Source organism: Macrobrachium nipponense, chromosome 14 (assembly GCF_015104395.2).
Source record: "Macrobrachium nipponense isolate FS-2020 chromosome 14, ASM1510439v2, whole genome shotgun sequence".
NCBI lineage: Eukaryota > Metazoa > Arthropoda > Malacostraca > Decapoda > Palaemonidae > Macrobrachium > Macrobrachium nipponense.
The window spans coordinates 64,567,072-64,591,559 of record NC_087207.1 but is presented as its reverse complement, the minus strand read 5'-3'; the positions used below and the strand labels follow the sequence as shown (position 1 = coordinate 64,591,559).

Sequence of the window (24,488 nt, the reverse complement as noted above, 5' to 3'; positions counted from 1 at the left end):
GAAAAAAATACCTGGTGAAACTAGAGATGATGCAGCCCTCATAGCAGAAAATGAGATGCAACGTCTGCTAAAAAGTACTACTGACAGTATGCATGATGAAATGGGCGAACGGTTCATCAGATTGCATAACTTGGATTCAAAGTTTGGCTTTCTTTTGGATATTAAGGAGTTGCTATCTACAACCAATGAAGCATACATCAAAGAAAGCTGCATTAATGTGGCAAGTTTCTATGACACTGACTTAGATGGCTTGGAACTGTTCAGCAAAATTGTAGATTTCAGAATGCTTCTTAAAACAAGAGATGGTGTTCTGATCACTAACCCATATGGATTACTTGTTTCATTGTACAATATGGGCGCCATACAAGTTAGTGTGGCAGGAGAGTGGGAAAATAAATCCTATTACGTAGTAATGCTCAAGACCGTCAAGAGAATAATTTGCACGAATATGAAATGACACTGTGACATGTTTTTACAGATATTCGTCAAAAGACATACAACGAAAGCAGTTGCACTGATGAAATGTAAAAACGTGTTTTCCAGGCACGCAATTGGAGTTTTCTGTAAAAGAAAACAATTGTGCCGTCTGTCTTTCCGTCCGCCCTCAGATCTTAAAAACTACTGGGGCTAGAGGGCTGCAAATTGGGATGTTGATGATCCACCCTCCAATCATCAAACATACCAAAATGCCGCTCTCTAGCCTCAGAAGTTTTTTTTTTTTTTTTACGTGAGGTTAAAGTTAGCTATAATCGTACTTCTGGCAGCAATATAGGTCCCAACAACATAGCTACCACCGGACCGTGGCTGAGCTTCGTGGGCCAACGCTTAGAGCTTTATGGGCCATGGCTGAGGCCACCACCGTACAGAAAACTCGATTGCGCCGAAGTTTTAGGTGTTTCTTTTATATTTCTTTGTAAAAATCTAATTTTATTCCTTTGTTACATCACTTTTATATAAATTTCACTCTTTACTCCAGTATTGCTTCTGTGTACTGAGCTGTTCTCCTACTGAAGCCCCTCTGGGCTTATATCATTCCGCTTTTCCATTAAACTTCACAGCTTGGTTAAAATTAATAATAATAATGAATTTACCAACACGAGCACAGAAATATGAATAGAGTAAACAAACACAACAGACTGAAATGCATTTAATCATAAATCACTGTTAGTACACAAAAACATACAACTGTAGCCTAGATACTGCTTACCCCTCCCTGCTCACTGCAGAATTCACACAGTTAATGTTAATCATTCGTGAAACACTAATTCTGCTGTAAAACAGGATAATGTATTTAGATATCAAAATAAAATCACTATTTAATGAAACCTGAAACACCCAAACTACACCCAGACTCATATCAAATAGCCAAAAAAGTTTGTTTAAAGTTAAAATTAGAATGTTAGCTCTATGATCAGCAGGTGAAGACAGTGACCATGAATTATGAATGGCTGACATAAGCAGATAAAAATTACATGAATCTTGCAAGGATAGATTTCATCGTCATTAATATGTCAGCAGATCGGCTGAGCAATGAATTCTTCTAACATCTATATTCAGCATAAGTTGAATTTGCCCTTGTGGCTTCATGAAATTTTTTCGATGATAAACCTTCGTATTTCCACAAATTCTACTTTAATAAAGGGGAACTTCTGGTTAATAGCCATTAAATTTCGTCAAACAGAACTTTTAACAAGCTAAGAAATTAGCCATTGCTCGAATCTGTACGTAATCCCATTTTTTTACAATTTAATTTCAAATTAGTGCCGAGGTACTTCAGTGGAGAGCGCCATTTATCCAGGATTCGACTATGTTGCCATCTATCTAAAGGATTAGTACCGATGACGTAGAAGTGGTCGCCTCCTCGAGTCGGGGGACAGCGGCCTCAAAATAACAAGCACAGCGTAGCACGCAATTGTATTGCATTCGTCCTCGGTAGTGTCCTCGTGTTTTACGTCAATTGTCATTCAAATAGCGTCAATTATGCCAATTTGTATGGCGTTTGGTTGTGCCAATACTTCTGGCAAGTGTCCAAAAGGCATATCATTCCACAGTATTCCGTCAAATAGAGAGAAATAAAGTCGCTGGCTGATGGCCTTCACTTAGTCCTTTTTAATTAGTCTAATTAATGGGGTTTTAGAATTTAGGGCTCTATGCCTAACTTGGCCTACTTCAGGATACTTCTTTATTTACCATTTCAATCATATATTTTCAGCTGACAAATACAAACCAAAAACGATATTGTCTGAAGGTGCTGTGCCCTCGGAATATTTCCGACTGTCTGAGCCTACCGCAACATGACGTCACGCATAACAGATGAATCACACATGAATGGCTGCGCCTATGGTGCAATAGAAAGTTGGTTGTAAAAAATAAGAAAACGCCCCTTTAAAAAAAAAATTTCACCAGGGGTACTTTAATTAAATAATACATATGGAACAGCTAAAATGCAACCCGAAGATCCCCTTTAAGAATCGATATAACCTTTTTTTGAAATCGCCATAGAACATTTATCCAAGTTGTTGTATAAGGGAGTTAATTTAAAAAACAATATTCCATATAGTATGGAGTATTATCCTCAAAAAGTTGCCCTTTTTACGGATCCCTCAGATTCCCTCGCCTATTCTTTGTATGAAGTAGCTATTTTGTAAACTGGTGGTGCTGCCACGTAAGCTGGGATATTTACCAGCGCTTCTACGGTCTACTAGTACAAAGAGCAAGTGCTCATGTTGCCATAAAGTCTGCTCGGTCTAAAACAACTGCCTAACAGCAAAGCTCTCTCATCAAGCAGCCCGTAATTGAAGATATTGACGTGGAAGTGTTTGCGAGGTCTATGCAAAACTGTGGTTACTTGATCACGTGGTGTAGAAAAGCGCACGTCGGTAACTTATCGCACAAACATCTCCAACGGATGAACTAAAAGATAATGACTTCACGTTATTATCCAATATTAGCCAAAGGGAAATTTTCCATTTAACGGTCGTTGACTTATTTGCGACCTGTTTGTTTTGTGTAAGAAAGATGCTGCTGTGTCTTTGAAATGTTTTACTGTGAAGCAACCTAAGTTTTATTTATATATATAGGCTTAAAAAATAACAGTAGATGCACATGACTTCATTAAATAAGCGAATACCACAGGAAAATGATAGTCAGAAATCCAAGCGCTTTGGTCTTTAATAAGACATTGTCAAGGAACGAATGAAATACAATTGGAGAGAAAGTTATCAGGTAAACAACAGATCAAAAATACCAGATGGTTAATTGTCAAAAGGGTAAAAGTTAAAGAGATAATCCAGGATTATCGGATATCACACGGTCACAAGCCTAAACATATATGTAACCCTAACAGAAACTACAAAGCATCCGTTGAGTCCAAAACATGTAAAAACTGAATATATTAATTTTGTTGCTTATATTTATCTACAACTTTTTTCATTATGAAGGCATCTAGTTTAAATAAACCAAGACTTAAATTTAGAACATTTCCATTATTTGACTTGATGAAACAAGATTCAATGATATTCCTTTTAACTGTGTCATTACATGGGATTATTTCAACTGCCTTTGTCGATCCTCTTATATACTCATTTCTAATCCTATCTTTCCTTGTCACTCCCTACATCTATCTCAACATTCTCATTTCTGCTACATCCATCGTCCTCTCCTCTGTTTTCCTCATACTTGCTGTTTCTGTTCCATATAACATAGCTGATCTGACCACCGTCTTATGAAACTTTCCCTTCAATTTCAGAAGAACCTTCTTGTCACAGAGGACCCCTGATGCAGACCTCCAGTTATTCCATCCTGCATGAATTCGATGTCTCACCTCTTGGTCCATACTTCCACTATCTTCTAATATGGACCCCAAGTACTTGAACTTCTGTACTCTCTTTATTTCTTCCGCATCCAATCTCATGCTATTTCCACCATCCTCAGTAATACTGGAACACATATATTCGGTTTTTTATGTTCTTATTCTCATTCCTCTCTCCTCAAGTGCTGCTCTCCACCTCGCCAACCTCCCCTCCAACTCCTCCCTCCTCTCTGAACACAACACAATGTCATCTGCATATAAAATGCACCATGGCACTGTTTCCCAAACATCCTTGGTCATTACATCCATCACGATGTTGAAGATGAATGGGCTAAGTGCCGACCCCTGGTGTAATCCAACTCCTATCTCAAATCCACCTGTCTCTCCAACACAGCTTCTCACGCTAGTATATACATTCCTGTTCATCTCCTGAATAATTTTGACATACTTTTCCGGCACCATCTTCTCCCTCAAACATCTCCATATTTCTTGCCTTGGCACTCTGTCATAGGCCTTTTCAAGGTCTATGAATACCAGATGCAGGTCTCGTTGTTTTTCTCTGAATATCTCCATCAGCTGCCTTATGCAAAATATTCCATACGTCGTGCCGCTTCCATCCATAAATCCTAACTGTTCTTTCCTTATTCCCACTTTCTCTCTTAGCCTGCCATCTATTCTTTCCAAAATTTTCAACGTGTGAGACATCAGTTTGATAGCTCTACAATTACAGCACTCCTGGACATCACCTTTACCTTTAAATATAGGTATCAATATGCTTTCCCGCCATTCTTCTGGCATCTTTTCCTGTTCAAATATTTTTACCATCAGATCATGCAAGATGTCTACCCCTTCCTCTCCTAAGGCTTTCCAAACTTCGACTGAGGTTAAGTCACGTCCTGTTGCCTTCCCATTCCTCATTCTTGTCAAGGTTGGACAATTAAAACAAAAACACACACACATCAATGGAAAGAGGTAGATATACAAATGCACGTGGTATTAGAAAAAATCCTAAAAAAGTTCCTGTACCTTCCACGGGAAGTTGAAAGTGAATATTTCCAAGACCCTCGTAAAAATATGCCAATTTTACAGTTATACATGTTTTTCCTAATAATTTATTTTATTTTATTTATTTTATTTCATTTCATATGAATATAATTACAGCTTACACAATATCATAACAAATAAGAACTAGAATTAGTAACAAAATCTGAATATATTTATCGTAAAATATTTACCAGATTTACTGATATGGCGAGGCGCAGTAGCTTTTTTGAGGTATACATGTTTTTTCTGATATTTCTTTGCGCTTCACATCGCAAAATTGCAGTTTTGGCTGAGTTACTATCATAAAAGATAAGAACTAAAACCAACAGTTAATGTACTTCTTAATGTGACTATTAATGATATTCTAAACCCTCTATTATGAACAAATATTCGTTTTTATTCAATTTCCAATCAGGAGGAACTTGCCATCCTTCGTGGATATTGCTAACTTTGTATAAGGTTAATTATTCTGTCCAAAGATGTTTGAAAAATGAAATTAGTGTAACTTTTCAATTGGAGAAAACAAAGGCGTTAAATGTTCCATTCTTTTATCTTCTGCTGTGTTTAATTTTATGTCTTCATAGCCTCTTATACAGTAGTCCCCCACCCCACTACTCAATTGGATGACTGACCCCAGTTGTTACGGAATGCTCACACAGCAATAACCCTTCATGATACAAGGCATCTTAATATAATTAGAGCAACAACCATTCCCGCCTCAACAAAAGAGAAGAAAAACAAATAATGTCCTGTTTACGTCTCACGAACTCATTTTTGGTGTTCAGCAGCCCATAGCATTTCTTGAGAAGAAAATTCCATATATTCTTTTTTTGAGATTTTTTTTCCTCTGGAGAAATCAACATTTGACTCACTAGGGTGCGTGCACCCTTCTAGATATACTGTTGTAAGACTAATAAAGCCTTCAACGGTACCATACCAAGAGTTTTATTAAATATTACTGAGAAAGGTGGGGGATATCCCTGTATATAGAAAATTGTCTCATATACGCAAAAGAAAATCTCACATACGAAAAAAAATATACACGTACATAAACAAAAATTATTTTTTAATGTACTTTTATGTAAAGTATTTTAAAAATTATTTAAAGTAACATCGATCATTCCAATTGTATCTTTTATGGGCATTTGTTTCTAAGGGGTTATCAAAGCAAAATTGCTTATTCTTTAACAGTTATCAAAGCGAGTTAGAAATCAGCTTGTGGCTTATTAACAAAAAATAAAGCTATATGATCGGTGGCATTGATGTACAGGAGACCGAATATTTTGTCAAGTTGACAAAGGAGGACTTTTGGAACTTATGATCCCATTACAGCATAACCCTTTTTGCATTGCAATTTAAAGTCTGTTTTTCGAAATTATTGATTGGTCATGATTATTGTTTTGATATCCAGAGAAGAAGATTAAGCACATCTAAGATTATTGTTAAATTAATATGATCTGAACGATTTTATCATTTTCGGCTTTAAGGCTATTTTGAACATTAAAATGTTGGATAAGTGAAAACCACCAGACCAACGTTTAAGAGAGTGAAGCTTTTGTCATCAAGTTAAGTTCTGCTACATTTCCGATTTCAAAAAATATCTTGAAAATTGAAAGTCATTTGAAGGACTGATGGAAACCAACTTGCCTGGGTACACTGGCACTCAACTTGGGGTAGATAGGCTAGAAAACCTCAAAGAAATCCATTCTGGAGTTTCTGCTAGACTGAGGAGTCAAAAATTTCTTTTCTGGGGGCTCTTGCTCTAATGAAGTGGAACACAGAGACAATTGGGGCGATTCGGAATTGTCGAAGCCAGGAGAGTAATTAAGAACAATATTATCACAATAATATCATTCGTGTTGTAGACCAGTTAGTTCAAGTTTGTGAGAAAGTTTACCATTTTGTAAAAGGACAATTACAATACCGCAAGATAGAAATACAACCTGCTAAATTTTACTTTTATTATAAATATTATGAAAATAATCTTATAATTAATTGTATTATTGATACAGCTCAATCTGATACATCCACAGTAATGAAAATACGAAAACTACTGAAAGTATATTATGATATTCTGCTCTTGTCTTGATTAACCGACTAGAGCTACCCCTTGACCCGGATATGCATCATTTGTATTTTTTAAGTGGCTAGTGATTGATGTTAATACAAGCTTATGAAATATTTACATTATTAGGCTAAAGATTTAAATGTGAATCATAAAAAAGCAACAGCTTATCATAAGTGAATTATTATTGAAAAATGCCTTTCCAGTAATCACCACTAACAAATATTGGTGCTTAGGTTAAAGATACAATAAGGTAAAGCCTCGTACCTAAAACAAAGAACTGACTGAATCCTTCTTTGCCGTCTGAGAACATCTTTCGATGCCTATAGAGAAATTTCATATATTGGAGTGAGACTTCTAAACGACCCGACAAGTCATCCATGAATCATTTAACATAACAGCAAAAAATCGGCTACAGTTGCTTAATGTGAAGACATGCTACTTGTGCCATGCGCAAGTAACTTCAGTATAGCTACAGCAAGGAGATCAGTTTCTATAAGCTCTTCTAAGATGTAGATACATGAGTAACTTATTCATATGAATATAGTAAGGCACGAGTAAAGATAACAACTAGCATGGTAATCCAGTAGCTTGCAAAGAGACCCGAAACTGATCCTTCTGTTGTAGGGATGACTGGAGTAATATACTCACCACGTTGTTCCTCCATAATGAAGGAGACCCGTGCCTTGAAGCCTTTGGAAGATGCACTGTACGGTGTATCCAGATACAAAATCATGTCTGTTGAGTTACTCACAAAGATTTGCTGACTACTATGTCAGTTCCGCAAGCTCTGAAAAGATCTCTTGATTAATCCAAAATATAAGGAACCACAGATATTTTGAATTTACACACGAACCAGATGTAAATGTTAAAATCAGGACCACTGGCGCTTCAGATTTATCTACCTTTTCTATTTTGTTCACAAGTAACTTAAACTGTAAGGGTTAAAGTTAACAGCTACATGAAACTTATTGACCTATACATACATGTATACAATAATATTCTGCGCTTGACTAATATCTTGAATGAAAAAAAAAATCAGACTTTCTCATAAGGTGTCCTATTCAACTGCCATCTACTAATTACATTGTAAACAGAGAAAGTTGTCCTCGGTGTCCACCTGATAAATGAAAAAAATCTCACTGGTGACAGAAGCAAAGCTTAACAAATATTTAGCAGATTAAAGTAAATGTAGTTCTATGATTCTTTCTAATTTCATAAAGACCATTACAGTGTAGACCAATATTTTTAAGCTACCATGGATAATAAGTAGGTAAATTTGAATGGATAAGACAAGATTCTTTTACATCTCGTAGTACTTCCTTGGCACCATTGCATACCTGAGTTTTGTTATTTCAAAAGGAAGAATAAAGGGTTATATAATCTTTGGAAATAGTGAACCGTCAACCAAAGGTCTATAGGCAAAAGGACGAATTCCATAAAATTTTAGCCAAAGTATTAATTATGAAGGGAATCATTTTTCATAAGGTAAATTTTGTATGGTTTCCTTGTCCTATTACTTAAACTTGTTTATTTATGATACCTAATAGATCATTATGTATAGTGATAATTATTCTTTAAGAGTCATTGATTTATTTGTAATTCCATTCCCTGTATGTTTGGTGAATACGGCAACTATTCAGTAGTGAGGCAGAATATTGGAGATGACATGAAAATGAATATTATAGTTAAGCATTGCTGCTGCAGTGGCATTAACCACAAGCTATTTGTCAACGGCCTCAATGACAGGGCTCTGCTAACTAGTCACTCCCATCATAATTATATATTACTGTAGCAACAAGCAAACTTCTTAGTATTAGCAATATACTCGAGAAAAGGTCCAGGGACCCTTCCGTCACACCTGTTTTCCTGGTTTGTGATTCATAAACAATATTCAGCTTTGAACGTTCTTTCCTTAGTCACCATATGTTCTTTGGTTTTCCTGGAGGCTGTCATCGAAGGAAACGATCGGATGCGTGTAAATTTTCATTTGCTGATTTGACATCTGCTCTTCATTTACAGCACTTTACACTTCCACACTACTAATTGTAAGTGAGGACAGTTTCAGCGAGTCTTTGCCATTGTTTCTTCAGTGCTCATAAACAACTTCTCCGCCGCTGATAAGTAACTTCGTCAGTGCTAATAAAGCAAAACTTCGTCAGTGCTGATAAATAAAATAAATCACGGTTGGACTTTAAGGATGACCTTCTAAGTGAAGGTGTTTACTGGGAACCATTCCCACCATTTCAAGGTCTTCTTTCTTTTATAAGTGATGGGTCTTCCATTTTCTTTTTTTGAAGCAAGAAGTGACAGGCCTATAGTTTTGAAAGTTTGTGCTTGAGTATGAGAATGTGTGTGTGTGTGCGTGTATAGAATCCCACTGCAGGGTCGAAGTATTCAGAGCTAAAAAAAGTATAATATGGCATCTAGTAAAGTGAATTAGTTTCATCCATTCCTTAGCAAGTAAGGAAAAATCATCATATTTGCTATCATGCACAAGTATCAGGCATAACTGCATAATATACACAAACACTAAAATGTAATCTGAATGTTCTATTTTGAAGAAAAGATTAAAGAAACCTATTTATATCCAAAGATAATTCATGTTTGCCTCTGCAATTATTAGTCATTATGAGGACTTTTTTGTTTTTCCCACAGACTTATTTAAGTGGCTTTTCAGACAGAAAACTGAATAATAAGCTAAGGAGTTACAATATGCTATCGTGTACAGAGCTGTACTTTAGTTTCTGGCCTGTAATCATTCGAAAAGAAAAGGAAAATTTCAAAAATTATAAATCCTCAAGAAAAACTTCAATTATTTAGGGTACTACTTCTGGTAAGAAGTCTTCGAATATCATTTTTAGTGGGTTTACATAGCATTAGTCAGGCATAGGACTGACTATGGAACGTCCACAACGCTATTCTGCTGAGAGAAAATAGTTACCCACACCCGAGAGTTCTTCTTTCTCTTTTTCTGTGAAAGTCTTCCTGGTTGTACTGTGGAGGCTGATTCTCCCAAGTGCAAAGGATTCTTTAATGCTGCCCTGAAACGCCACTTTCGTTTACCTTGATTTGTGTGGCTTATTCATTTTGTTGATTTATTTTATCGTTTCCCTATTTTCCTTTGTATTTCAATATACTTCTCTTCTCTTGGCTCAGTTTACTCTTGCCATATATACATTCTCTATTCTTGATAGGTATTTTGATGGACCTTCTTCCGAGTGAAGGTGAGTAAGGTCATTTTGAAAATGATAGTAACAATCAGATTTGATCAAAACACTGTAGAAAGCCACGTTCACAACACAGAATTTTCATCCGTTATACTCTTCAGGTAACTATATCATTTTCTCGGGAAACTACATAGTTCGGGCGCTTGTGTGCCCAGTTGGTAGAAATAAAATGTGATATATAAAAATAGCAAAGAAAATATAATAAGTAGATTAAAAGGATTTTGGCAGACCAATATGTGTGAAATAAGAAGTTGCAAGAAAAGCCCAGTTTTCGGGATACTTTTCTTTTAGTATGAGGGTATGTATTAAGACAAGATTTTAAGGTCGAGTTGCATCAAAAGTGAAAAACCAAAAACAGTAGTTTTTGGTGATCATAAGAGGAGATTGGTTTGTGAGGTTTGTGAAGTAATTATGTTCTAGAAAAAAGATAATATACTAGTTACTAGTATCTGAGTTTCTGAGTAGGAAAAGAAATTGAATAGTAAAGTAAGCGTTAAATAGGACAGCATTTACCGAGAAATTGGCTACTAAAAAACTGTTATGTGCATATCCGTGAAATCGTACTAATATTTGCAACATGTCGGCAGAATATCATTAGGATGTTTCACAGTGTTCCTACTTCCATCAAAGCAAACAGACCTCGCCAATGTAAAGAATATTGAAAAAGTGAGAACAGCATTACAGCGAGATAAATTCTGTCACTAGAAAACTTTCATTTACTTTCTAGAAAAAACGATAGACATTTTAACCTGCAACTGAATTAAGGAAATATTTTTATGGTTGCATACATACATATAGATAATGTATATGTATATATATACGTATATTATATACGTATATATATACGTATAAGTATCTATATATACATATATAACTTAGAAAATATCGTTTTTAAGGCTAATGGATGTCCGTAAGTGTAACGAATTTTGCAAAAGTGAGAATCAGGAAGCATTGATCTAGTGAAAATAAAGAATATCTTCGTTCTGTTTTTATAATCGGAGAGGCTCTTCGTAATTGACCTCTGGGGATTTTTGCCTATAGTGTGCCTTACATAGTGCTCAGTGTAGGGAGTATGCTCTGGCTGCTGCGCTTTCTGGTTTATTTTCATAATAGTAGTAATGATACTGATCGATGTGGGTGACCACTTACATATTTCCATTGTATCTATCAAAGGCGCGTATTTCCAGGAAGGCCGATGCACACCTCAGAGGACCTGAGCTTGTGTACCTGTCGAGGCTGAATTCATCAAAGGTGAGTTTCACGATCATTCCTGCAGGCGCCTGGATCTGATACACGCACCAAGTGTCTGAAACAGAAATTATAACTGTGTTAGCTAAGCAATGTTTTCTTTCAGGAGAGAAAAACTACGTTCATTTTCTTTTCTTTTTCTTTTGTATATTAACAACAGAAGCACATAACATAATAGTAGTAGTAATTCTCACTGTACGGTATGGTCTTGGGATAATTTGGAGAAGTAATCACTGTTTCCTCTGTTATCTTTCTGCTGCATCTTGGAATTTCAGCATCTAAAAAGAAAAGTATTGGTTACTTAAAATTCTACTGCTTTCAATGAATTTATATATCAGCCCATAAAAATGAAACTAAATTACACCTCAGAAATAAACTCGTCTTTGAAAACCCAGCTTCATGTTCAATAAAAGTCAACACTAAGGATTAGGGAACATTGCAGTCAGTAAAGATTTCTTCTATTGCAGTCAAATCTGAAGGGTATAGTATGCTGCCAAACATTGCAACTTCGAGATCACTGATTGTTGATACTGATCCACACCGCCCAGTCTGAATCTAAATATAATACATTATTATCTGGCTGAATATTGACAAATGTAACATTACAAGACGTAGAATTCTAATTACCTCAAAGTTATCATATAAACTGATAAAGTTGATAGGCTGACTTAGTCATGATACACACTCACACACACACACGCGCGCACACATACACACACATATTTATATATATATATATATATATATATATATATATATATATATATATATATATATATATACGTATATATGCTTTATGCTATAACATCCTATAATATCTACTTCGCTCTACCTCGGAATTAGTATATTTTCATATGTGTTAACCGAAGGGAAATTTTCTAGTTGATGATAACTTCGTCCTCTCGTGGATTCGAACCAGTGCACAAAGGAGAAATCAGAACTTCAGTGAAGTTACCGACTCGGCCAACCGAAGTCCTGATGTCTCCTCTGTGCTCTGGTTCGAACCCGTGAGAGGACGAAATTATCAACAATTAAAAAATTCCCCTTCGATTAGCATAGCATATGAAAATATATCAATTCCGAGGTAGAGCGAATTGAATAACAAAGGACATTTGTAGCTTAATGCATGTATATGGATCACGGTGATGTGATAAAAAGTCATATATATATATATATATATATATATATATATATATATATATATATATATATATATATATATATATATATATATATCTCAATAAGAGGTCGATGTTAATCCCCATCATGTAACAGGTGAAGAGGCAAAACAGCTCAATACTTCGATTGCTTTATTGTTGCCAACGTTTCAAGACTATGGTCTCATTTTCAAGGTTATAAAAGGAGAACCAGATATATAAATTACAAACTTGTACAGTTGGACAAGCTTGTAATTTGAGTATCTGATTCACCTTTTATAGCCTTGAAATTGAGACCATAGTCTTGAAACGTTGGCAACAATTAAGCAACCGAAGTATTGAGCTGTTTTGCCTCTTTTCCTGTATATATATATATATATATATATATATATATATAGATAATATATATATATATATTATATATATATAAGATATATATATATATATATATATCTCTGTGTGTCCGTCTGTCAGAACTGTGGTAGAAGACAGTATCTCTTGGACTGAATGACATAACAAATGTCGATTATGATTCTGAATACTGAGTGCCCTTGTTGCATGCAAAGCACACGAACGCCTCATAGGGGTCTATGCATTTCTTACAGGCAACGAATGGCGCTTTAAATAGTATGAGTGACTCTCCCCTTAGGGTCACAACTACGATAAATTTACTCCTTTGAGATGCTATGCAATAAATGAGGAACATATTTTAGCAAACATTCATTGTGCAAAATGTCTGAGAATATACAGACTATTAAGTTTTGAAGTTTTGAATTTGTGTGGATGTGGTACAGGAGAGGAATGTTTGACTGTTGATTAATGTAAACGAAAAAAACTTGTAAGGTCCTTGGCGAGATAAAAGTAAATGGGTTGACGCACTACACTGGAGAGGGCAAAGAATGATTTTGAATGGGAATATTGAGCGCTGCCTTGGGAGATACTTCATTGTGGTCGGATGAAATGTTATAAAAATTCGGATCGATGCCTAGCTACAATTGAACGATCACGAAGAGGTTGTTCAGAGTGATTTAAATGTAAAAATATCTGACTGAAAAGGGATTAAACTTTCTTTCACTATGTACTCTCCTTCTTCCCTTGTCTTTCTCTCACTCTCTTCTTGATAATTATTTCTCTTTTGTCTACTTTTACCAAGTATGCACTGAAGTCAGGCACCAGTAACTTAGCTAGTGCTTATTGCCGCCTTCACAAAACCTCTTATTTTTTCTTCGTACCACTCACTGTCTTTATCTCTACTTTCTGTGGCCACATAATCACTAACATTTGCTGCTGAAGCAGTGATCCCACCCTGGCATTTTACATTTTCTCCTAAACCTCCTTTACTTTGGTGTCTTTCACCTTAGGCTGTTTTTCATCCATCTTTTCTCCATATTCCCCATTACCACACTTTCCCACTCAAATCGAATCATTTTAATTACATTTTTACTTCAGCCAAATAATGATCAGATTCATATCTAGACATAATTCAAAATGCTCTTCCGCTCTTCCAACTATTCTCCACTAACACGAAATCTCACATTTTCTCACAAGTTCCTTTTCCAAAGTATGCTTATGAACGCTGTTTCGAAACTGTTTTCGAACAATCAAAACTTTTTCGTTATATGTTTACATAAGGCGTTCTCGGTTATTTTCATGCTCTCAATGCATTCCATACCCACCAAGTACATAATTTCATTTTACTTAAAACTATCTTTTCATTGATATCCAGGAGAAAACCATGTTTTCTTTTTCTTAAATCAAAGGCATAAACATATCTTTTTTATTAATTCTCTTTTCCATCCATGGAATATTATGCGCTCTCTATAATCATTCTTTCACTTGCTACACCTAATTTTGTCCACACACACACACACATACATACACACACACACACACACACACACACACACACACAAACAGTTGTTTCACTAGCACGTCTGAACTCTTTTACCCATCCCTTACAGTTTCCACGATGCAACAAAGGCTATCCCTTCCTTCCCTTCCCTGTATCTCTCAGTTTCCCAAGACGCAATCACTCTTTGATCTTCCTAAACCTGAGTTATTAAACAGGTTATTCTTTTGTCTCAAAAACTGCCATAACATTCAGCTTTATCTCTTTAAACACGTCTATTATGATGTTTCTACCCACGCAAATTCAAATGACTTGGCAGTTTTCGTCTTTGTTGATTTTTGCAACATAAGTGCGAGTGGGGAATCCCAGCACTTTGAATAGCAAGATTGCTAGAGGTTGATTTTCAGAATGTGACGGAAAAAAGGACTTATTCTAATTACCTCTCCCGATTGAATGGTACACATCCTTCTAATGAGCAGTCCTCTGTCTACAGACAATGCATTGCCGTCCTAAATCTTTATCCATAACTGATGCAGCAGTATACAAGTCGTAATGCTTACTACCAACTCAATAGCAGTGAATTGTAGACTGACTGGCTTTCATCGGAAAATATATAAAAACAATTGAAACTAATATACTAACATTTCATTTTGGTTGGAGACTAACAAGTTGATGCTGAATATTTCAGCCAATAGAAAAACAGAATTATCCTTTGTCACAATGGTGACGATAGCCTATTTATACTTAGTTTCAAATTATCTCATTTCAACAGATTATTAGTTTGCATCAAGGGTTAAATCACTTAATTGGTTTCAACGAGCAAAAGCGTTTCCCCTACGGGAGTAGATATATTAGTTCATTTTAGAGGTGGTATCAGTAACTAAGCTGTTATTCTTGTAGCTAGTATTGCTGATCGAAGTTCTTGTCCTAGAGGATTTAAAAGACAAAAGTAAAGTTTTTCATATCATATTAGTTGGGTCTGATGTCAAATCACTGACCAAATACTCAAAAGAGGGAAATTAGCTCACTCTATCACTGAAAAGGTCATTATCGGCGACTTTCAGCAGACAGTTAAATTCAAATTTATAGTTCAGCAATAGGAAACACATACTTGTTGGCAGCACGCTGAATAAGAGCATGGGTCTCCGTGCTTTCGACATGTAATTAGTGCAATAAATTTCTTTCATTTTAGATTTAAACTTTTCCATCAGATAGCAATTAACATAGTTTTAATTAATATAAAAAGTAGAGTTCCTATTGTAAAGTTTCTGACTAACACAGTTATGTAAATATGATATTAAATATTTCTTATCTGTCTTAGTAGATGATAGTATTAACGCAGAACTCATTTCTTCAAAGATTTAAGGCTTAAAACTATTAACGTTTCTTCTTTTCTTTCCTATTTCGAATTCCAGTGTTCTCAGGATGAAAGAGTCACCAAAGAATTAGGAAATCAAAAAACTAAGTTTACTGAATGGCTATTGTGTGAAACTTCTTTCCCTGAATAGGGCCACTAAACTTTGTACAATATATATATATATATATATATATATATATATATATATATATATATATATGTGTGTGTGTGTGTGTGTGTGTGTGTGTGTGTGTGTGTGTGTGTTAATGCCACCTCTCACCTACAAATCCCTGTCCGGCTCAGGTTTTGGAGTCGGCATCAACCCACCTCGACCTTAATAACTGTGTAGTGCTTTTTGTCGTACTTAGCCAATTTATAAGTCTTATCACATCACCGTGATTCATATGTGCGAATTAAGCTACAAATGTTCTTTAATATCTAATATGCTCTACCTCGGTATTAATATATTTGTCATATATGTTAACCGAAGGGGAATTTTTAGTTGATAATATTTTGTCGGCTCTCGGGCGAGAACTTCGGAACCAAGAAATCGCACACACATATATATACCTACATCCTCATCCATATCCGCGGTATTATATATATATATATATATATATATATATATATATATATATATATATATGTATATATATATATATATATATATATATTATATATATATATATATCCGTAATTAGAATCAATATCCAACCCCATCTACCATATCAACAAATTCGAACGTTTGCCACACGTAGCCATATTATGAATAACTAACTATCATATCACCGTGATTCATTTAAATTATTCGAGCTACAAATGTCCTTTAATATCTAATTCGCTCTACCTCGGAATTAATATATTTTCATATATGTAAACCGAAAGGGAATTTTTTAGTTGATAATAATTTCGTCCTCTCGTGGGTTCGAACCACCGCCCGTTGAACAAAAGAAATCAGGACGAAATTATTATCAACTAAAAAATTCCCTTTCGGCTTGCATACAGGAAAATATATTAATTCCGAGGTAAAGCGAAATTTGAATGGAAATCTGTAGCTTGAATAATTTATATGAATCACGGTGATGTGATAATTACTCATAATATGGCTACGTGTGGCAAACTTCCGAATTTGTTAACATAATAGAGTGGGTTGGCTATCGATTCTAATTACGAATACCGAGTTCGACAGTGATATATATATATATATATATCATATATATACTATATATATAATATATATATATATATAGATATATACTATATATATATACATTCCTAAGATTACATTTACATGCCAGTGTCTCATGTATCCCTCGGTTTCTGTTTGCACTTTTAAACTCCGAAATATCGAAGAGGAGTAACTGCTTTCTCTTACCATAGTATTCTGCATCCTTCTGTTCGCAGTTCTTTCCGCTGGTGCCAAAGGACAAACGCAAGAGCACTCCTTCCCCAGGTAGCCTCCATTCTTGCACAAACCTTTAGTTACACTACATTCAGCTTCCCATTTATCTGAAAAAGAAATTCATTCTGTGAGTTACGAGGAGAGAGAGCGAAAGAGAGATTTTTCCCAGGCAGTGCAGGGTTGGTCAGCTAGCATATATATATATATATATATATATATATATATATATATATATATATATATATATATATATATATATATATATATATATATATATATCTATATATGTATATATATATATATATATATATATATATATATATATATATATGAATATATACACACATATATATATTATATATATTATATATAATATATATATATATATATAAGAGATATATCGGATGTCTGAAAATGAGATTTGTGGATGTGAATGCGGATGCAGATGCGAATGTTGATGCAGATATTTGATGACCATACCCTCACAGATACTTTCTAAATCTAAATAATTTAGATATATTTAGTTCTTAAAGACGATGGTCAGCCAAATAATTCAAAATTATGTGTTACCACATAATATTTGATGTACTCATTGAAAGTAGAAACATAAGTACTACTCATGTATGTGTGTGTATACTTTCATATGAACGTACAAACAGTAACAGCGATGCATTACGTTTTAGTTGTCTTAGCACAAAGTTATTTCATGAGAGAGAGAGAGAGAGAGAGAGAGAGAGAGTTTCCTAAGAAATTCAATATCCTGCCTTTATTATTACAATTAATATAAATGGCATGAATATGCTATAAGCTTATATGCTATAACAGAGCTACTTATAGAGTATATACTGTATGAAATGTGCAACTATGTATCATGTATTCTGTATAATAAAACGGAAAAGCCAAATTTAGCAAAAAACAAAAAGAAATCTACTTTTAACTATAAATGTATGAGTATGAACTATTGAACACTGAGCAGGGGATGATATCCTCATATCCACATTCTCAAACTACCGATGCTGATGCGGATGCTTCTCGCAATATGCTGATGCGGATGTGGATGCGAAAGTGATATAAAATACAACTCTAATATATAATATATATATATATACATATATATATATATTTATTATTATATATAAAGATAAACCAGATAGACAGATAAATAATAATATATATATATATATATATATATATATATATACATATCCATATATATATATATATATATATATATATATATATATATTATAAATATGTGTGTGTGGGTGCTCGTGCGTTTGTGTATGTATGTATGTATTTAAATGAATGAGTGTGTGTGGAGAGACAGAGCGATATCAGTACACTTTATTGTCAAATAACAATTTATTTTGAACAATTGCCTTTATATCTTATTTCTTTTGATCCAAGACAATGCTTTAAAAAGAGCAGTTAAACGAATCAATGTCACATTTCTCAAATACTTTTCCGTCTTCCGCTATTCTATAACAATTTCTTCAGAGTAACTTTTCTAGCAAAAGTTCTTTATAGTGAATCGTGAACAAAAAAGAAAACTGAAGCTTAAGCAAACCTAAAGGTACAAGAATAAACATTTACAATCACATGAGTCTATTAAAATGGGAAATGAATCCGCAGTAGTATGCCTGTTTGATTTATTTTTACTGTGGATTTACTTTCCCAATGATAATAATATTAGTGGTACCTGTGGCTGTTCTTATAATAATATTAGTAGCGCTATGGCTATAGCAACAGTGAACTATTAGCAATGATAGTAACAACCACTTCATTTCTAAGGCAGTCTATTGTTTAGACATTTTACCAGTTTTGTTAAAATAAGACCTATGCCTGTATTATGTATCTCAATTTCCGTACCCCTGAAGTCATCGGTGTCAGGTAGATGCTAAAATAGCTCATTGCGTGACTTTTAAATGTTAAGATCAGCTGACTTCAGGAGTCATTAATATTAAAGGTCAGTGACTCACTGAATGATAAAAGAAGGTTTTTGTAATGCAACTGGCATGCTTTATTTATTATAAATACTGGAAATGGCTTTCACAATTGGTGATTTAGTTCCGTTTTTTTAATGCGCATTAGTGTAATGCAGAAAATGTTCTCCCTGTTTGTATACGTCGGTATTTTAACAACTGCTCTTTTGAGCTTCGTTCAATATTTTCCTATTCAGGGAAGTTTTCCTTCATCATTGTCCCATAATGCATAACACTTGCAATATAGAGCCCACCCTCCTCGAGAGACGAAACATTATTATCTACTGTGAGACAACCTTCGTGGATTTCATAATATCCACGGAGATACTCGTAATAATATTCTGATTATTTCTTAACATTCAAATATAACAGATTATATATTACTTTTATTATTATTGTCTGTCAATAACATCACTCGTGAAAACATCTTCAAGGATTTAAATGAAAAGTGTAAATTTATATATATTATATATATATATAATATAATATATATATATATATATATATAGATAGTAGTATGTATATAATATATATATATATGTATTATTATATATATATATATAATATATATATATATATATATATTATATATATATATATATATATATATATATATATATATATATATATACGACGAGGAGTTATCGGGAACCTGTTTTGGTATGTAAATTTTTCAATATATATTTACACTAATCTCAGTATTGATTTTTACCATTTTAGTGACTCATATGTTGATATTTTTATAAATTATTATTATTATTTTCTTACTATGTGTGCCGTTTCTAGGATCACACTCTTCTGCATGAGTCCTGGAGCTACTTCAGCCTCTAGTTTTTCTAGATTCCTTTTCAGGGATCTTGGGATCGTGCCTAGTGCTCCTATGATTATGGGTACGATTTCCACTGGCATATCCCATATCCTTCTTATTTCTATTTTCAGATCTTGATACTTATCCATTTTTTCCGTCTCTTTCTCTTCAACTCTGGTGTCCCATGGTATTGCGACATCAATGAGTGATACTTTCTTCTTGACTTTGTCAATCAACGTCACGTCTGGTCTGTTTTGCAGTATTCACCCTATCCGTTCTGATACCATAGTCCCAGAGGATCTTTGCCGTGATCGTTTTCTATCACTCCCTCAGGTTGGTGCTCGTACCACTTATTACTGCCAGGTAGCTGATGTTTCTTGCACCAGGCTCCAGTGGAGGGCTTTTGCACTGAATCATGCCTCTTTTTGTACTGGTTCTGTGCAAGTGCCGAGCATTCGCTTGCTATGTGGTTTATGGTTTCATTTTTCGTATTGCACTTCCTACATATGGGAGAGATGTTATTTCCGTCTATCGTTCTTTGAACATATCTGGTTCTTAGGGCCTGATCTTGTGCCGCTGTTATCATTCCTTCTGTTTCCTTCTTTAGCTCTCCCTCTGTAGCCATTGCCACGTGTCATCTGCTGGCTAGTTCTTTAGTCTGTCTCGTGTATTGTCCGTGCATTGGTTTGTTGTGCCAGTCCTCTTTTCTGTCTGTCATTCTCCTGTCTCTGTATATTTCTGGGTCTTCGTCTACTTTTATTAGTCCTTCTTCCCATGCACTCTTTAGCCACTCGTCTTCACTGGTTTTCAGATATTGCCCCAGTGCTCTGTTTTCGATGTTGACGCAGTCCTCTATACTTAGTAGTCCTCTCCCTCCTTCCTTTCATGTTATGTATAGTCTGTCCGTATTTGCTCTTGGGTATAGTGCTTTGTGTATTGTCATATGTTTCCTAGTTTTCTGATCTATGCTGCGGAGTTCTGCCTTCGTCCATTCCACTATTCCTGCGCTGTATCTGATTACTGGTACTGCCCATGTTGTTTATGGCTTTTATCATATTTTCCGTGTTGAGTTTTGACTTGAGTATCGCCTTGAGTCTCTGATATATTCTTTCCTGATCGTGTCCTTCATCTCTTGGTGTTTTATATCCCCTCTTCCATTATTCCCAGGTATTTGTATCCTGTCTCATCTATGTGTTTGATGTTGCTCCCATCTGGTAGCTTTATCCCTTCAGTTCTCGTTACTTTGCCTTTTTGTATGTTGACTAAGGCGCATTTTTCTCTTCCAACTCCATCTGATGTCCCCAGATACAACCCTTACAGTCTGGATTAGGGTATCTATTTCCTTGATGCTCTTACCATACAGCTTGATGTCGTCCATGAACATCAGATGGTTGATTCTGTTGCCTCTTTTCTTGAGTTGGTACCCAGCATCCATCTTCTGTAGTACTTTTGTCATGGAATCATGGCTACTACGAAGAGTAGTGGGGACAGTGAGTCGCCCTGGAAGATCCCTCTCCTGATATTAACCTCTGCTAGTCTTATTCCAGAGCTTAAGTATTGTATTCCAGTTGCGCATTGTATTTTTGAGGAAGCTGATGGTGTTTTCCTCTGCCCTATATATTTTTCAGGCATTCTATTAGCCATGTGTGTGGTATCATGTCGAAGGCTTTCTTATAGTCTATCCATGCCATGCTTAGGTTGGTTTCCTTCTCCAACTGTTCTTCATTACCATTTTGTCTATGAGGAGCTGGTCTTTTGTGCCCCTACACTTCCTTCTTCAGCCTTTCTGTTGGTGGGGGATGGTGTTTGTCTCCTCTAGGTAGTTGGTATAGCCTTTCACTGTATTATTATATATTATTATTATTGATTATTATTATTATTATTATTATTATTATTATTTTATTATCATTATTAATTTATTATTATTATTATATTTTATTTATTAGTTATTATTATTATTATTATTATTAGTTATTTCCCGTAGTTACTATGCTATCTTGGAATTCATTCCTTTTGCAAAATTCTATGTTCTCATCGTGAAGCCCTTACCAATACATCCGTAGTGAAGGTTAACTGCCAATTTATCCCTGTGAGAAAGAGCCTGACCTCTTCCCAGAAGTCCTTGATGCTCTGCTTTGTCGGTTACCATAGTTAATTTTCCGTTGCTGGAGAAATCCTGGGGAAATATGATTGATATGATCATCTGTATTTATTGTATTTTGATTGAAAAATATATTTAGCCAGTGATTCTTTTCTTTTGGACTTTGACTTTATCTCCTGCTTTCATTTCATAGTCCCTTTTAAATGCGTTAGTTGTGGAGTGTTAGTAAATATAAAATTTTCATGATAAGTACAAATGACCTTGCATTACCGTCAATGCATACGTCAAAGTAGTAGAGAAAGTGAAAATATTAGTGAACATGTATTCTATTATTCTTCTCTGTTATCCTAGTTTAGCCTTGTGCAAGCATGGACTCTTGCTTTGAGTCCAGACTATAATGACCAGTACAATGTATGCAGAAAAAAGAAATGAAAGAGAAAGAAGAAGAAAGAAATGCAAGAGAAAGAAGTTCAGATTTGTAAATACTGTAAAAATAGCAAAGCAAACGGTTAAAGGAAATGATAGGCTCTCTGACACTATGCTGCAAAGGTTTTCATCTCCTTGGAGAATTCAGGAAGTATATTATGTCCATATCTGTATAAGGTTTGCAATTCAACTCAAGCTGCATTATTTACCTCGGTTCCAAAACGTATGAAATAATGTCGGTCAGTCCCCCGAAAAGGCAACACTATCTTTCCCTTTTCTCTATTAGAAAGACTATCCACCAATCATTTTCCACTACCAATGCGCAATTCGCTACTCAGAGCTCATCAGGTCATTAGACTTACAGGTTCTCTTTTCCTGACTTAGACCAAGCCGGGTCATCAAGTATAAGGATTAACTATATTTGAGTCAGACTTAATCACAGCATCAAATGTACACAATCCAACTTGTTGCAAAGCTGAATAAATCAGGTATTCAGACGTACACCTATATACAAATCAGAATAAATCAGGTAGCCTGAAATGCATTTTTTTTCCTTTTTTGAAGGCAGACCAGATCAGGGAGGCAGTATGAAAAATTCTCTTCTGGAAGTATGGCAACATCAGGTCATTAGACGTAAGGATTCTCTTAACAATTTATTTACAAATTAGTTGAAATCAGTTTGTAAAACTAGAGCTTGCCTTTTTGCAAGCCACACTTTATCGGGTCATTAGACGCGCTTTCTTTTTCTCTTTTCAGACCAAATCTGACTAGATGTAACAATTTTCTTATCACAAAAAATTTCCAAATCAGTCCATCTGCCACAGATCCTCTTTTCCTAGTCAGCAAAAATCAGCTCATCGGCCATATAGGCTTTTTTACACGGACACTTTGAAAGTGGCTGCCAAATAAACAGTTTTTCATTTCAACTGTCATTTCAGTTCAGGCTGTCAGTTATACAGATTCCTTTTTTTCGAATCACACCAAATCTTCCCAAGAGACGTGCCATAAAGTGTCTACTACTGATCCGACCAAATCAAGATGGCAGACATAAAGATTCTCTTTTTGTCAGTGAAATTAAATCAGGCCAACATAAGCACAGTACCTCTTTCTTTCAAGTCATATCACGCAAGCCGTAAGATGTCTTGATTCTCACGTTGTCTTGTATACAAAACAAGGATGTCAAACGTACATATATGTTTTTAAGGCCAACTGTCATGGAAATTATATTTTCCTAAGTCAAAAAAATTCAAGTGGTTAGATGTACGGATATCCTGTCCGTAAGTCAGATTAGTCATACCATAGAACACAGATTCATTCTTTGTAAGTCATGGAAATTAAGGTCAAGAAACAAATTATTTCTTGTGAATAAGAGCAAATCAGGCTGCCAGACATACAACCTTATAGATTGTCTTTATGAAAGCCAGACCATATCATACTAACAAATGTACAGATTTTTCGTTTTGCCAGTTAGGCCAAGCTAGGGTGTCAGGCATGCAACTTCTCTTTTCATAAGTCAAACCCGTAAGGTTACAAAACACATATTCTCAGGTCAGGAGTCAGGTCAGATCAAATCAGTGTTATCTCAGGGAAATCGTCGGTAACGAGCATTTTGCAGGTCCCAAGCTCAATATTCACCCAGGTCACTAGAGATTTTTGAAAGCCAATGATGTTACCAATCCTGCAAGCTAGATATGGGCGTGTTTTAGAGGCACTGCATATCTACTTGCTAAGGCGTCAGCAGCCATTGCCTGACTCCTCTATGTCTCAATTAAGTAGAAAAAGGGTTTGAGCTATGTCCATGTTTTTGTTTACTTGATTTTTAGAGGTTGTTTAAAGGTAGTGAGTTAAACTGTTAGTTTCTTTGGGCTTCAGATTTCCCATTTTATTCTCTACATGAGAAAGATAAAGAGAGCGAGAAAGATAGAGAGAGAGAAGGCTATCACCATTATGCCTAGATTGTTTGAAGTTCTGTCTTATCACCACTTAAGAGAGTCATTGATAGTTGATT

General features: G+C 35.0%; 2 protein-coding genes across 2 annotated transcripts in view; both read right to left on the bottom strand.

Moving 5' to 3' along the window:
• Window positions 1-3,619: 3,619 nt before the first annotated feature.
• LOC135226253 (uncharacterized) lies at window positions 3,620-4,273 on the bottom strand. The gene is made up of 2 exons (XM_064265693.1): window positions 4,029-4,273; window positions 3,620-3,938 (listed from the first exon to the last, which is right to left on the bottom strand). Exons 1-2 carry the CDS (start codon window positions 4,271-4,273, stop codon window positions 3,620-3,622), a joined length of 564 nt encoding a protein of 187 aa, XP_064121763.1.
• A 2,529-nt stretch (window positions 4,274-6,802) lies between these two features.
• LOC135226569 (blastula protease 10-like) overlaps window positions 6,803-24,488 on the bottom strand; it is a 49,875-nt gene continuing 32,189 nt past the window's right edge. The window contains 6 exon segments of the mRNA XM_064266252.1: window positions 6,803-7,710; window positions 11,300-11,456; window positions 11,593-11,676; window positions 17,137-17,184; window positions 17,187-17,270; window positions 22,003-22,129. Coding sequence (XP_064122322.1) covers window positions 7,671-7,710; window positions 11,300-11,456; window positions 11,593-11,676; window positions 17,137-17,184; window positions 17,187-17,270; window positions 22,003-22,129 — 540 coding nt within the window. The 3' untranslated portion in view covers window positions 6,803-7,670.